We start from the raw sequence: 15,639 nt of genomic DNA on the forward strand, positions 1-15,639 counted from the left end.
CTCGCAGCCCCGCAGGGAGGGGTCGGCCCGCGCGGGTTGCCCGCCCCGGGGTCCCTCCGGCCGGCGGGCCGAGCCATGGGGAGGGTGCAGGGGAAGCGAGGGACGGGCGCTCGGGCAGAGGCATCGCCTCCGCCGAGGGGCGGGCCAGCAGGAGAGGCTGAGCGGGGGTCCGGCGGCCCCGCCGAGCGCTCCTTGGGACTGCGCACCGGCTTCCAGCTCCACATGCGGCCCCAGCCCCGCGTCTTGGCCCTGCTGGTAGCCGGCGTTTCCCTCCAGTGTCCCTGGAGAAGCACAGCAGAGCCCTTCTCCAGCGCCGTGCCCGGGCAGCCGGGCCTCTGAACTCTCTGTGCGGGAGGGCCCTACCAGCGCTTTGCGTGCACTGTGCCGGCAGCGCTGTGTTTCCGTGGCCCCCCGGCCCCCAAAATAGTGTCCTACTTGAGGGAACAGCGTGTCCGGGGTGTGCCTGCTCGTGCCCGGCTTTCCTCCAGCACAGCCGGCACTGCACCAAACCGGACCCAGCCGAGGGATGTTGGGAAGTCCTGTCACTGTGAGGTGTCACAGCCAGAATACCCCTTCAGGTGTCCCAGCTGTTCCTGGGCTTGCTGCAGCCCCAAAATGATCTGTTTTGCAGCCTACTGAGAACATGTTATTGCACTTCTCCCTTGGTCTGTCCTTCCCTACCAGATCAGGATTAACGTGACATCCTTGCTGGCTTGGCTTGGTCCTTTGGAAGGTGGTGATGATGCTGGCTGGGCCTCTGTGGGATCCCTTCCCTGCCTGCCTGTGTGGGATCCCTTCCCTGCCTGCCTCCCTTCCTCTGTGGGAGATCCCCCGCCTGCCGCAGAACGACTGCATTATCCTCCTCCAAATCCCTCTTCTGCCGTGACGTCTGCAGAGCACTTGACTGAGATTAGTCTGTCATGTGGAGGTTCTTACTCCCCCACTGACCTGTGCTTCCCCTTCTGCGGCTGCTCTTGGCTCCTGTTTCTCCCCTGCTTGTGCAGCTGGCGGCAGCACGGGCTCTGCTCCGGGGCCGTGGGGAGACTGGAGTGCCGGGGGGAGCGTGGGACACGAGTAGTTCCTTGCTCTGTCTGCACTAACTTCTCCATCACAGCTTCCTTCCCTGTGCACTGCCCTCTCCCAAGAGTGTTTCTGACACCTCCTGCATTTCTCTGAAAAGAGGTTTTAACTGGATCCTTGTTGTTATTTTGAGAGCTGTCAATGGAGCTAAAGGTTTTATGCCTCATCTGCACAGCGTCCAGCTGCAGAGCTGTGAGGCCACCAGAGTTCTCCTGGGTGCATCCCAAAGTCCTGCCTGGACTGCCCTTCAGTGCCTATGTTTTATTTAAAGCCATAATTGGTGCTTTTGTGCTGGGCAGGCAGCTGCGCAGTGCCCTAAGCGTGATCCCAGTGTTGTCCCTCGGGCCATTGTGCACTTGGCCCTGGTGATGTGTGTTTCCTTCATACCGCCCTGCTTGAATTTCCTGCTTCCTCCTCACTTGGCAGCGAGTGCCCTTGGATCAACACCAGTTTGCTGTGACAGCAAGTCGCGGACCGTTGTTCAAACAAAGGAACAGCAAGGAGCGGTGCTGCCTTGCCACGGCATTCAGCATCGATGAAGCACAACTGGAACAGCCTCCAGCCCTGTTGCCAGGTCTCCAGGAGGAAGCTACAGCTTTGGCAGGGACTCAGAATCAATTTTTTGAGCAGCATCAATTGAGAAGCTGAGAAATTGGAGTTGACGCTGGGATGGAGTTGAGGTGCTCAGGTTTCTTAGTGTTGAGATGGGTCAGTGGTGCTGCTCTCGGGGTGTGTGCAGGGAGAGGGTTCCATGAGGGACTGCTTTACCCAGGGAAAATGTGATCTGGTCACCCAGAGCTGGGGTGGGTCAAACTCAAACTGGAAACAAACTGCAGATTTTGCTGAGCTAATCGTTGAAATCCTTCATCTTGGGATGGATTAGATGGGATTTCTTGAAATCTTTATTTAGGCTGGAGATTTCTGTGAGAGATGTTTTAGTTTTACTTCAGAGATAAATCAGTGACAGGATTTTCTTGATGATGCTTCTGTCTTGGGTTGTGCCCAGAATATGACCCGGTGTTTGTGACCAGCCACGCCTGGGCTTAATGGTTTCAGATCCCTGCTTAGAAACATGGGATAATTTCAGTTACTTTAAGCTAACTATCTTCTTTCTCCTTTTGAGGTGTCAAGGGTTGTTTTTCCAGTAATTTGGACCTTTTTGAAGCACCTGTTTGCCTAATGCCATGAATATTGCAGTGAACAATGAGGAAGAAAAAGCTGTCCATTCCTGGTCGAGAATTTCCTCTGCAGGACAAAAAGTGCTGGAGGAGGCCCTCCGAGTCTTCAACCCGATGTCCAAGGACCTTTCGGACACAGAGACCCAGCTAGTGGCCTTCATCCAGGGCCTGAAGGAGGAGGGCTACCAGCCCACGATCCTGAGGAGTAAGGATGTGTACGGGTACAGCTCGTGCACGGCAGACACCCCGAGTCAGACGAAGGAGAGCAGCCCACACAGCTGTGTCAGCACTGCCAAGTCCTCGCAGAGTCCGGCCCGGAACACCACAGCCATGGCAAAGGTGTCTGCTTCACCCACCAGCATTCCCGTGAGCTCTCTGAAAGTCTCCACTCAGCCCGTCTCCAAAGGGGATTCCAGGAATCTCCTGTTGAGCTCTTTGAAGCAGACAAGGTCTGGCACATCCAAGGCAGCAGCAGTGGGCTTCCCTACAAACATGTATCCCGACGTGTATCCAGCCGTGAGACTGTCTGTGGTTCTGGAAGCCCTGGTGCCGCTGAAAACCACGACGTCCTGTTTGGAGTCCAAATACACGCGAGGGCGGCTTGGGATCTCGCCCTCAGACCTTAAACTCCTCAAGAATTCCAGTCCACCAAGGCAGTTTCCTTCAGGCAAGAGCACTAAAATAACTGAAAGCAAGGGGTACAAGCATTCGGTGAAGAAAGCACCAGATTCTGCCACCCACGCTTTGAACCTCCTGAAGGGACCAAAGGGTGGAGTGCTGCAGGAGAGCAACGCCTGCAAGGCCTCGGGAATTCTCAACGGGAGGGTCACGGGCAGCTCATCCCAGGGCTCCACCACAGCACCGCAGCCCAAGACCCTGAAAATCAAAGATAAGGAAGCTCTGGTGGGAAAAACAGAGTGGAAGGACAGCAGCAGTTACCGGGAGAGCACTGGGCAGAAGAAGAGAAGAGCCACAGAGGCAAGAGAAGCACCACAGAGGAAAAAAGCAAATACCATTCCTGTCCAAAAGAAAACTAGACAGGCTCAGAGCACTTTGAACCTACTGAAATTCCGGACCATCAAGGTGGGCAACTCCTCCTCTGATGATGAAGTGAGGAGGAGAGCACAGAAGATTCTTAGGGTCAACCTGTCCCCTGTGATTCGAATTCAGCCCTTGTCCCACTCTCACAGCGTCCCCTGAGTTTCTTCACTGTCACTTTTTTTTTGTAAGTAAGTAAATAGGAGCCTGGCACCAGAGCACGGAGAAGTTTGGGAGCAGCTCTGTGTCTCTGGTGCTGACATGCCGACTAACCTGCAGGCAGAGCAGCTGCTCCCGCGCTGTTCTACCTGTCTGCCACTGCTGTGCAGGACTGGCTGCAGAAGTCCAAACCCCTGTTTGGGAACACGGGATGGTGACTCTGGCCAGCGGCGAGCCGGGCAGGCCGGAGAGCTCACTTCCTGCTGAGCTTCCCTGGACCTGACAGGCTGAGCTCTCGTGCAGGGGAGAACACGGGACTTTCTCATGACATCGATGCACTGTGATATTGCTCTTTTTCAAGCTGTACATTTACTGGTTTTATTTTGATCAAATTTTATAACTTTATTATCTATATATCTATATATCCATATATGTGCATATGGCCCAGGAACTGTGGGAAGATGCACTTCCTCCATCCCTCTGGGATAGGATTCAATAGCTTTTTGTTCCCCCTCCCCTTCAGCCAGTCTTTTGTTGAAAGGTGCCAGGATTCCTTTGTGGTTCAGTGTTGTGACAGTCTGTCCTGGGCTCCCTCGAGCAGCTCGGAGGCAGCAATGTTATAGCCACTCGTTTGTCTCCAGAATGCCAAGCAATTTGGAGAATTACCAGCTGGTAGGTTTAATCCTATTTTCGGTATTACCTCTGCATAACAGTGGGGGAGTGTCACGGGGCCTGACGTCTGAAGGTGCCTCCTCCCTTTGTTGGTAGCAGAAGTTCTGAACTCATGGTAGGGATTTGCCTCCAAAGAGCGATTCCTCCTCAGCACTCAGCATTGCCCCACTCTCCTGTATCCCAGGTACAGCCGTAAAACATGGACTGTGACTGTTAAAGCCAAAGGGCTGGAATTGTGTAAAGTGTCCTGCCCACCACATGACTGATTTACTGTTGCTGGGTGTTTCAGGAGCAGGTTCTAGGTGCCGGTAGTGAAGACTTGTTGGTTTTGGCTGGGGTTAAATCATGATAAAGACACAGGCTGTGTTTGAATGTATTCGCTGCATCCTGCCGGTCTCAGAGCTCGGTGGGATATCTGAGCCTGAGTTAAAGCAGAAAAGCGAAAGAGGTGAGAGGACATGTGCCAGCTCTTAAACATAGAGAGTTGCTTTCTCTTGGTTTGTGAGGGTGAAGCAGTAGGAGGGGAGGTGGGCACTGTGTTGTGATGGGAGCAGCTTTGCTGTGCCGTCGGGGATGTTGCAAGGAGGTGTGTGTCAGGTGTGGAAGCTCTGCTGTCCCCAGGAGGCACTGCGGAACCGCTGCGGCGCCGGGGGCACGCTGTCGGATGGGATCACAGGCTTCACAGGAAGGGATTTGCAAGCTCCGGGAGAAACACCTCGTTGGAGCAGTAGGTGCTGCTGCTGTCACATAGGAGGGGCAACCTGGTGGCTTGGGGAAAGGAAGCAGCATTGAGCTGGGCATGGACCTGGCTCAGATCTCTGCAGCAGTGAGCCTATAATCCACTCATTCTCTCACCAGCTCAAAATACCAGTTGTCTGACCTAGTAATCTCTGTGGACATTGGCTGAAGGGATGAGCTCCCCAGGGAAGCCCCAGCTCCTTATGTTTAAGCCCCCACGAGCACCTGGTTGGATTTCAGTGGTTTGTAAAAGGGGTCAATGTCTGATCCCCAGCTCAGAGAGGAAGACCATGGCATGGAGAGAAGAGAGAAGGTTCATGATGGGATGAGAGGGCAGGGAATTTGAGTGTTCCAAGGTGCGTCTGTGTTCTCCCCTCTCACCCAGGTAGAGCAGGGTGGAGGTTCTTCGTTGAGCAACCTGGTCTAGTGGAAAGTGTCTCTGCCCATGGCATGGCAGTTGGAACAAGATGGTCTTTAAGGTCCCTTCCAATGCAGACTATTCTGTGATTTTATGATTCAGGGCATGATTGCAGGTCCTGAACCCCACACTTGGGTTCTGAGTTGCTGTCAGAGATCATAACTTGCAGTGTTTGAGAATGACCTGTGAATGCCGCTGCTTGTCAGCAGAGAAGGAGGAAATACTTTTTTCTGCTTCTGTGTTTTGAAATGTCCTGGAAGAGAGTCCCCTCTCTTGACCTGATGCTGGATGAACAGGGACCCTCCATCACTGTCAACTGGCCAAAAATTGCTTTGTCCCTTTTGTTCCCACTCCTTCAGACCTTTCTCATTCCCACGCTCTCAAATGCCAGGTCTTGAAGTCCTGCACTGGCGTTTCTCTTTTTGGCTGTTTCCCGAGGAGGGCTCTGAACTCCTGCCTGCAGTATTACTGTCTGTCAGGCTGCTCAGCAGCTTCCCCTGTTCCCAGACCCTTATAAGGGCACCAAGAGCTGTGTCTGGAGCCTCCTCTTGCGGCACAGACGTCCCAGCTGAGTGCTTGGCCTCCTCTGGGAAAAACAACGTGCATCAACAAGGCTGAATTTGGGTCGAGGTTGCTTTTCCTCTAGCCTGAGCAGGAAGTTGAGCACCTGAGGCCAACTTAGGAGGCCACATCCCTCCTCTTCACTTTGTGTCTTCCCCCGGCTGTGTTGCTGCCTGCCTCCCCACTCTTCTCCATCACCTCTTGTCTTTCACAGCTTGGGTCTTTGCCAGTCAAGGACTTGGCTTGTACTGCTGCTTGACACATCCAGCAGAGCATCCAGCCTTAGTGCTGCCATGCCTTTCCCAGCATCGAGCTGAGTGCTGCGCATACTTAGTGATGACGGCTTGCCCTGTATCCTTCCCAGGCCACCAGCAAGAGGTGATCTGCTCCACAGGGAGAGGCAAGCTTTGGAAAACACCTCTGTGTCACCGAGACTCCTGCCAGGGAAGTGAGCACTCCATAGCTTTGTGCTCAGAGACCTGCCCATCACCAGTCCCGTCTCTGTCAGCTCTCTTACACATCTCTGGCAGACCGCAGGGCCCTGAGCGATGGGACAGTGCTGGAGCTCCATTCTCTACCCTCCTGGTGTCGCCTGGCAGGTGTTTCAGGAACTCGGCTGAGAGAATTACAACTTGTTATTCACAGAGGGGTTTTGCAGCCCCTGCTGCCAATGCCAGCGACTGTCAGCTGGTGCTGGCAGAGCGAGTGCCTCAGCCTAGTGGGGGTTGGCTCCTCTGTCCTTCGACTCGTGCCCAGGTGTGGATGCTCCTGGTGTGGATACTCCTGGTGTCCTGCAACACTGATGTGCAGGAGGCAGCAGAGGGGCTGTGCCATGGACACTGCTGTCTGGTGTTTAGGGAAGATGAAGGGTTTGATCAAACCAGGGCTGCCTAAGACCTGATCTAACCAGAGATCTCCCCCCACAGGTCCCTTCTCCCACATGTTACTTTGTGGCAGCAGTAACTGGCAGGGCTCATGGAAATGTGTTGCCCAGAGCGCTGTGGTCTCTGCTGAGCGTGTGGTATGCACCTTGTCCAGACCTGTTTCTGTATTAGTCACTTTGAATCCAAGTGCCTAACCTGGCCTGTGTTGTTCTGGGCACCATGACAGCCGAGAGCTTTGGAGACTCTCTTAGGAATGCTTTTAACGCATGGATTTGTGCCACTGTCGCTTCTAGAAATGATTCGGCCAGCGGTCAAAGGGCTGTTCTTCCGACTGATTTTTTTGGAAATCATTTCTCCTTTTATTCAGCTGCCAAGAAGCAGTTTATGCTTCCCCTCCACCAGGCAAGGCCCTTGAGCTTCCTGCATGCTTCAGATGTCCGTCAGCAAGGTCCGTGGGGAGAGCAGCTTGTCCAGCAGGCAGCTGAAGGGGAAGCTGACATCAGATACCAGTTGAAATCACAATGTTAATTGGTAAAAATGTTTTGAAGCTTATGTCCACTGTGATCAGATTTCACCATCTGCCACTGCTTTTAGTTGGAGAAGTTTCTCCTTAGCCTCTTTCCTGCAAGCCCTGTAGTGTGGTGCTGCTGCTTCTAAACTATTTGCATTCCTTCCTGAGCCAGCTGCTGTAGCAATCCTTGTACAGAATTTCTTAAGCACTTTTCTGCAAAATAAGAAGGGATTATTTTGTTACTCCTGCTTGGCAGTCCACTAGTGGTATTGCAGTATGAGGAGGAGATGTGCTCTCTGGAGCGCTGGGAGCACTCACCTCACTGGCACTTCTCAGACTAGCTCACACTAACAGGGCTGGGGGGCAGTGGGCTGAGAGCCCTCATTGCCTGGTGCTTCCTTGCATGGAGTTCAGCCAGCTGCCAGCTCAGAGCATTGCAGGGAAATTAGGAGCTGAACGGCACAAGTGGGTGATGCCGTGCATGCGGCTCCATGGCCCTGCCCCACAGCTGCCCTTGTTTTGCTGCCTGTCCTCCAGGCCCTCCTCAAACACCATCAGCACTTCTCCACCCCAGCTGCAGCTATGGCAGGAGGGTCTGGAGGGCTTTGGGTTTTGGGCTTGAGCACAGAGGTTGTGCCCTTTTAGTTGTGACTTGTGCTGTGTTCATGGCCAAACTTTGGCAGCATGTGGGAGGTGCAGCCACTCCAGCTGTTCTTCCTCCTTGGATCCAAATTCCCTGCCCTGTCTGGGAGCTGGGCCTTTGGCCATGACTCAAGGGATGAGTGGGGACAGAGAGTGGGTTTGTCTCTCAGTTCCAGCTAGGCAGCGTGACATGAGTTGGGCAGCTTCCCAGGCAGGAGCACAGGTTTAGGTTGGAGAATCCTAGTTTTAGCCATGGTTGGCAGGTGCCGAGTTGTGGAGCACCCGCTGCTCAGCCAGGCTGGTTGGTTTGTGTGGTTTCTTTTTCAGAATTCAGAATAGCACTGGCCTGTTTACTCCTGCAGTCAGATGGGAATGGCCTTTTGGGAGCTGAGGTGGCCTGAGGAGAGGACAGCTGCTCTGGGACACCTGCACCTTCCTGACAGTGCTGCAGCCCTTGGCTTTGCCAGCGGGGTGGGCTGGCACCACCTATGGGGAGGGCAGCAGGGCAAGTTACTCGTGGGCCCTCGTATTTGGGACTCTGTGCTAGAGAGCACCATGCTGGGGTTTCCCTCTCCTCGCAGCCTATTCCTACCTGGAGCTGGGTGCTGTTAGGAAGGTGCCAGGTGCTTCACAGAGATCTCACACCAGAGGGTGTGAGAGCCAGCCCTCATCACTGGGTCATCCCTTGGTGTCGAGTGAACCCTGTCTATAGGTGTGACACTGCTGGAACTTGCAGCTTGGCCAACTGCTGCCCCCAAAGCTGTGGTGCTGAGGCCAGACCTCTTCCTTTTCTTAGGAACATCAAGGAGGTCTGGTGGAAAAGCAGGAAGCTTAGGGGAAGCTAAAGATGCTGGCAGCGCCTGGACAGGCAGCTCTGTGTCTGCTGCAGGAGATGTGCAAATGGAGGAACCAGGGCTGCAGTGTTCCACACCACTGCCTCCCCTCCACCCCCTGCCTGGCCACAGAGCCTGCCCTGCTGACAGACTACACTGGTGCTGCAGGTGAGGAGCGTCCTTTTGCAGCAGGTGCCCCTCCTAACCCTTGGTTTCCATCCTTTATCGGTTGCACAATCTGGCCCCGCATGGGTGGCATCTGAAATACCTTCCCCAGGAGTCCCTTAAAGGCCTTATTACCCTCTGGGACTCTCTCCTTGTTGTCTTAATTAGCCCTTTCTGTTCCTGTGGTTACGGGCAGCCCCTGTGAGTGTCTGGTGATTCCCACAGGTACAGGCACATGGTGCTGTTTTAAAAGAGAAGGTGCTGCAAAGCTACTCCCAGAAATACCTCCCCTCCTGCCCCTGCTCTGCTGCACTGCCCAGGCCTGGGTCAGGACAAAAAGCATCAGTTTTCGTGACGGGGGAGGCATGGTGTGTGACACCGTCCCTCCTGGTTCCCAGTGCCCCACTCCTGAGGAGTAGGGTTTCCCAAGCAGAGGCACGGCAGCCACTCCGAGGGACATGGGGGTTTTGGGTGGGCACTGCCTGGCCCCTCGTGCTCCTCTCTGCCAACCATTATCTCCAAGAGAGCCGTCTCCATGCAGAATGACCGACCCACTCTGGCTGGGACTGGCGGCATTCCCTGGTGTTTGGGGATCCCAAGCAATGGCTGAGGAGCAGCAACTGCAGCCTGTGGAAGGGCGAGTAACAAACTTTGTATGATGATTTTACAACTGACCATCTTGTTCTTGAGTGAACTTTTTACTGTTTCATTTGTTTGTGTAGAATGTTTCCGAAGTTCTAATAATATTTAATGTTAATATGAGGCTGGGCTGTTCCACACTCTGTGTTGTATATTTTGGAATGGCATTGCTTAGTGAAAAGACAGCATTAGTAGTATTCTGCTCTTCAGAGGGAATGGGACAAAAAACAGACTGTTGTTTTTCTTAAATGAAGTGAACTTTTTGTTATGAAGTCCTAGCAGGTGTCCAGCCCTTCAGTAAAATGGTGCTCAGAACCACCCAGTGTGTCCAGCTTTTCTTTGGGCCCTGACAGACTCCTCCTCCCTGGGCTCCTGCTCCCGGCCCCATGTCAGCTCCATGGAATGGTGTCTCCTGTGTGCCTGGCTGCTGCATGGGGCACGCTCAGCTGCAGATCACGCCCAGCTCTTCTCCCTAATTCCCCCAGTGAGGTTTGATATTACTCAAGCTCCATTAAGAATTGCCTGGCTTGGGGTGGGAAATACTCCAGGTGAGTGGGGTGGGAGATGCTCCACATGAATGCCACTGGTGCTGAACTGGTGTAAACTGGGATAAATCCACGTTCCTGGTGAGTTCCTAGAAAACATGCCAGGTTGGCACTGCACTGGCAGGTGCTCTGCCAGCCCCAGCCTGTCTGCCCATCCTGCGGTTTCCCTCTGGATCTGCCCACTCTGCACCAGGACCCTCTGGCCAGCTAATTCAACAGAAATGCCATTGTTCACCGGCCTGCGATCTGGATCCGGTTTGTGCCGCGGGGCCGCCGGTGCGCTGACCCGGCACTAATGGTGGTGGGACCGTGGTCCTGGGCAGACAGCAGCTCCAGTGCCGCGGCTCATTCCTGGGGAAGGGAAGCGGTTAAGCAGTTCTCTGCTCACTAAGGATGTTCAGGGAAGTGCTGGCCGCCTGCTGCGCACACTGAAGTCGGTCCAAGTGGGGCTGGGCAGGCGTGAGAGGCTGCCCTGGGACCTCAGGGGCTCTGCCGAGGATAGGGGGGGCCCCTCTGCACTGCTGCAAGAGTGCCCTGATGGCTTCTGGAAGGTGCTGGTGGAGGCAGGCTGTGGGTGTCCAGGGGAGACGGATGCTCAGCAGCGTTGAAATGCTGGTGATGGAGGGCTGCCGGCAGATCTCCAGCCAGTGGAGCTGCCCCGGGACAGGGCACCTCCCTGGGCAGACATGGCCACGCCTTCAGCTCTGGGGCAGCCAAGGGGATTGCAGCTCGGCATGGGAAGTCAGAGCAGCCTTTAAGGGAGCCTGGAGGTGCCTGGACACAGGCTGAGACACCTTTCTTGTCTCTCAGATGCCACTGAGGATCCCTCCCTCCCACTTTAACTTTTCACGGCCAGAGATCCTGTTACAGTCGCCTTTATCAGGTCCCTTTATCAGGCCTCTTCGGATCTCCTTAGAGCAGATAAGGTTTGCCTGGCAAGATCCCTTGAGGAAGACATGCTGACCAGTGCTAATGGCTCTTTATCGGGTCATCTTCCACCAGCTCTCCCAGCTGATGAGGTGGTGATGCCTGGCCACCAGCCTGCACTGCTGGAGCCTTGCTGGGCACAGCCCTACCTCCAGGTTTCCCAGTGCCTGCTGAAAGCACAGCCATGGGGAGCTGGCAGGGTACTGCCCACGGCATCCCTTGTCCCGCTGAGGCGTGTGGGACCAGCCTGGCTATGTCAGAGTGTCCCTGGGGGCGTGGGTTTTGGCACTCCTATGACCAGGAGCTGTTTCTTTGTTTGCCTGTGACCTTGCTTGGCGGCGGGTGGCCAGAGCATGGCCTTGGTGTGGAGATACACAGCTCCTCTTCCTTCCTTCGGCCTTGGCTAATAAAAGGCACCATCCCTGTGTGACAGTGAGTTCTCTGTGAATCCTGGCCCCGGTGCACAGCCGTGCTCCCTGCAGGGCTCCAGGACTGCCGGCTCAGTGCCCGGCCCAGCCAGTCCAAAGGATCTCGAGCAGCACCGACCAGCACGAGGTGAGTGGGGCATGGTGGTGCCCACATTGCCAGCACTTGGGGGGGAACTGGATCCATCCGGCATGGATCTTGGGGGAGTGCAGTTGGCTGCCATGCTGTCCCAGGGCTCCCGGTACCGCTGCTGGAGATGTGCCCTGAAGAGGCACAGGTGGGCCCGTGCAGTACAGGGCGAGTCCCAGCTGGGCTGCCTGTCTCAGCAGACCCACGTGCTGCACAACTGGGCACAGCAGCCCTGTGGGAATGCTGTGACGGCTCCTGGCCAGCCGAAGGACAGGGCACTGCTGTGCCATGCATGGGCCACTGCCAGTGTGTACCTGGCCTCTGCCTCACCTTGGCTAAAGCTTGGTGCAGGCGGGTCCCTCCCCTCGCCTGGCACGGCTGCTGGAGGAGGAGACAGGCGCTGGCTGCCCTCCTCCAGGAACAGCAGCCTAGCCCAGCCCGAGCCCAGTGGGCCCTCGACTCTGCAGCTTACCTGAGCCACCAGCCACCCACCCAGAACCCCAGGCCCCACAGGCACAGGTAGGAGCCAGCATGCTGGAGGGGAGCCCCTGGGCACGGCACAACCCCAGTGCACAGCACAGCCCTTGGCACATGGCACTGCCCCATGGCACAGCCTGGGTGCCGGCAACTGGCATGAGACAGCACGCAAGGAAGGGACTGTGGGGTCTTTTGGCAGAGGAGGGCTGGGTACCCCCACTCCTGCTGTGCACTTCCTGGAGTTGATGTGTGTTGGACTTTGCCCAGGGAGCCGTGGCGGTGGGGAGGGCTGGGTCCATTGGGAGGGATGTTCCCAGCCAGCAGCATGGTGCCTGTGTCCGGGTGAGCTCCTGGTGAGGCAGACGTCCGGCACGGCTCCACCCTGCAGCGTAACTGTGCCTTCGCCACGGGGCATCCCCAGGTGGGGCAAAGAACGGTGCTGTGACCCCTGCGCAGCTGTGCCAGCCGGTTCCTGGACCATCAGGCACCCATCCCTCCATGCCGCCCCACACGCCTCGCTGCCAGTGGCAGCAGGCGCGTTCCTGCCACACCGTGCCGGGAGCCCAGGGAACGCGGTGTCTCTGGCTCGCTGGCCCACGAGGCGCCCTATTGTCTGCCGGCGGGGCCCACCGTGCCGCCCAGGGGCCGGGGCGTGCCCGGGCTGCCGACGCCTGGCCGGCCAGGCCTCCGCGGGCGGGCAGGCGGCAGGGGCCTCCAGGCAGAAGGAATCGGCAGTGACATTCCCGTAGCCTGGAGACCGCCGTCCCTTTCAGCGGGCAGCCCATTTGAATAAGAATCGTGCACGGGGAAGGGGGGCCACCAGCCGCCATCCCATCGCTGCCCTTGCCCCGGCTCATTTCTGCGCACCCAGCTCGGGGGCAGCGAGTCCTGCTCGCCCTCGCCCCTGGCCTTGGTCCCGCTGGACGCTGCAGGACACCAGGTACTGGGGGTTCGCGCGGCTCGGGGACCCTCGTGCCAGCACGTGGCTCTGCACCACCTCACCCACCGCCCTGGCGTGGCTTCGAGCGGGGTGGGTGCTGGGACAGTGTTGCAGCTCCCCCCGCAGCCCCGAGCCCTCCTGCCCGGGGCTGACTCCGTGCAGGGACAGGAGAGATGTGTTTGGGCAGAGCCGGGGCCAGGCTTTGATCCAGCTCTTACAAGGCTGGGAGCGGGAGGTACCGGGAGAGAAGGAAGCACAAAAGGCAGCTCCAGCCTAAATTTAACAGTGGGACCCCAGCCAGCGTCAGGGACGCCCTCGCCCAGCCGGCTCCAGCACTCCTGGCTCCCCTCCCAGGCTGGCCCTGGCCCGGCATTGGTACCCCCCAGGGACACTACTGATACTCGAAAGGATGGATCCATCATGAGCTGGGCAGGATGGAGCATGGCACAGTTTGTGCCAGGTCAGGGGGTGTGCAGCACAACTGTGTATCCGGGTCTGTATGCCACAGCCCCCCAGGGCCATGCACTGGGGCACGACTTTGGGACCCAATTGTCCCACCTGACCCCAATTCCCAGTGTTGTGCCCAGGAAGCACCATCATGCTGGGGCAGGAGGGTTGCCCCCTGGACTGCATGGTTGTGCCAGAGCCAGGAGAGGCCAGGCGCCAGGCATGCTAAGCCGTACCCTGCACCCTGCAGCAGTGCCATCTCCTTGTTCCCCCCGGCTGATCCCGTGGCTGTCCATGGACCTCCTGGTGCTCGCTCTCCTCCTGGGTAAGCACTGGCCTCAGTGGCCCCCTGTGTACTTGCAGTGCTGTGGTTCAGGGACCCCAGCCTTGGCAGAGGGTGTTGGGCAGTGGGAATAGTGGCAATGGCAATGCTCCCTGGCCGTCAGCAGCCAGGGCCTGACTGCCACAAAACCCAGCAAGGAATCTGGGCTGCGCTAAGCCCTGTTGGGATTAACAGGCGCCTGACCCGGCTCCTGACTCCCCCCGGCACCGCTTGGTGCCCTGGGGCTGCCCAGGCCCCCAGGAGCACAGGCAGCCCAGCCCCCCAGTCACCCTGCTCCCTGCCCTGGTCACGAGGCCCCAGCGCTGCTGCCAGCACCTTTCCGGATCATGGAGCTTCGTGCTGCATCAGTGGGTCAGGATGCAGGGATGGGACGGGATGGGACGGCTGGGGGTGGGGTGAGTGCATGGAGGAGCTGGGGGTGCACAGGGGCCCTGGCACAGTCCCCAGCCTGTGCCCTCATGCTCTCTGCAGCAGGGGGACTGGCAGTAGGGGGCTGGGAGGAACCTGACCTGAGCCACGGCTGCACTCGCGGGAGCTGCTACCCGGCCACTGGGAACCTGCTGGTGGGGCGAGCTGCCCGCCTGAGCGCCACCTCCACCTGCGGGCTGGATGGGCCCCAGGAGTACTGCATCGTCAGCCACCTCCAGGTGAGCCCACCTGGCCCCAGCACGGCTCTGGCACAGGCCCACAGAGCTGGGCAGTGGTGCAGCCTCCAGTCACCCATCCCTGATGGTGCTGCTCCGCGGCACAGGACTCAGAGAAATGCTTCACCTGCGACTCACGGGACCCATCCCTGCCTGAGAGCCACCGCATTGAGAACGTCATCTACCTGAGTGGCCCCCACGACCAGCGGACCTGGTGGCAGTCGGAGAATGGTGAGGCTGGGGCAGTAGTGGGGTTTCCCCATGTGTGTGTGCACTGGGGCTGCGTGGCCATGGGGGTCTTCCCCAATCTCAGCCATCTGTCTGCCCAGGCGTTGAGCATGTCAGCATCCGCCTGGACCTGGAGGGAGAGTTCCACTTCACCCACCTCATCATGAAGTTTAAGGTGTGTCTGGGCACACGGGTGCCTGGGATGGGGTGGAATGAGACAAGATGGACCCCCAGGGGCTGTGGGGCTGGCCCCTGTCCCATTTCAGTGTCCTGCAGACCTTCCGCCCTGCGGCCATGTTGGTGGAACGCTCAGCCGACTTCGGGCGCACCTGGAAGGTCTATCGCTACTTTGCCTACAACTGCTCCAAGCTCTTCCCTGGCATCCCCAAACAGCCCTCAGGGCTTGTGGATGAGGTGCTGTGTGACCAGCGCTACTCTGAGATTGAGCCCTCCAGCCACGGGGAGGTGCGTGGGGACAGGGTGATGCAGAGGGGGCCGGGGGGTCTGGGTGGTATGGGATCACCCATCCCTTCCTCCTTACAGGTCATCTTCAAGGTGCTGGACCCCTCCATCCCTGTGGTAGATCCCTACAGCCCGGACATCCAGGGTGTGTAGCTGGGGGTGTTGGGGGAGTGGAGCTGGCTGGCACCAGGGCAGGTCCTGACAGCAACGCCCCCCCAGACCTGCTGCGCGTCACCAACCTGCGGGTGAACCTCACCAAGCTGCACACGCTGGGGGACAACCTGCTGGACTCACGGCGGGAGGTGCTGCACAAGTACTACTATGCTGTGGATGAGCTGGTGCTGCGCGGGAGCTGCTTCTGCCATGGCCACGCTGCCCACTGCGCCCCGGCACCTGGCGCTCCAACGCCCTCCGTCCCTGGCATGGTGAGATGCACGCACGTACCGGCACGGCACGGTGCCCATGGGACCCAGCAGCCATACTGAGCTGGGTGCTCCCCCCAGATCCACGGGCGCTGTGTCTGCGAGCACCACACGCAGGGGCTGAACTGCGA

General features: G+C 57.8%; 2 protein-coding genes across 3 annotated transcripts in view; both read left to right on the forward strand.

Annotated features, from left to right (window-relative positions):
- The first annotated feature begins 54 nt into the window (after positions 1–54).
- CCDC71 (coiled-coil domain containing 71) lies at positions 55–9,836 on the forward strand. The gene is made up of 2 exons (XM_027640211.1): positions 55–1,760; positions 2,204–9,836. The coding sequence occupies exon 2, from the start codon at positions 2,265–2,267 to the stop codon at positions 3,456–3,458; it is 1,194 nt and encodes a 397-aa protein (XP_027496012.1). The 5' UTR covers positions 55–1,760; positions 2,204–2,264; the 3' UTR covers positions 3,459–9,836.
- A 1,603-nt stretch (positions 9,837–11,439) lies between these two features.
- Positions 11,440–15,639, forward strand: part of LAMB2 (laminin subunit beta 2) — an 11,823-nt gene continuing 7,623 nt past the window's right edge. The window contains exons 1-10 of one of the 2 annotated variants that reach the window (XM_027640703.1): positions 11,440–11,545; positions 11,964–12,064; positions 13,660–13,734; positions 14,224–14,399; positions 14,504–14,627; positions 14,726–14,799; positions 14,901–15,089; positions 15,168–15,231; positions 15,306–15,511; positions 15,590–15,639. The exon at positions 15,590–15,639 is cut by the window's right edge and continues 74 nt beyond it. In XM_027640703.1, coding sequence (XP_027496504.1) covers positions 13,704–13,734; positions 14,224–14,399; positions 14,504–14,627; positions 14,726–14,799; positions 14,901–15,089; positions 15,168–15,231; positions 15,306–15,511; positions 15,590–15,639 — 914 coding nt within the window. In that variant the 5' untranslated portion in view covers positions 11,440–11,545; positions 11,964–12,064; positions 13,660–13,703. Of the gene's footprint in view, positions 11,546–11,963; positions 12,065–12,941; positions 12,963–13,659; positions 13,735–14,223; positions 14,400–14,503; positions 14,628–14,725; positions 14,800–14,900; positions 15,090–15,167; positions 15,232–15,305; positions 15,512–15,589 lie in introns of those variants that run through there. The other variant, XM_027640705.1, reaches the window with a different exon arrangement.

This window comes from Corapipo altera, unplaced genomic scaffold, assembly GCF_003945725.1.
Source record: "Corapipo altera isolate COAL_440 unplaced genomic scaffold, ASM394572v1 55, whole genome shotgun sequence".
Lineage (NCBI taxonomy): Eukaryota > Metazoa > Chordata > Aves > Passeriformes > Pipridae > Corapipo > Corapipo altera.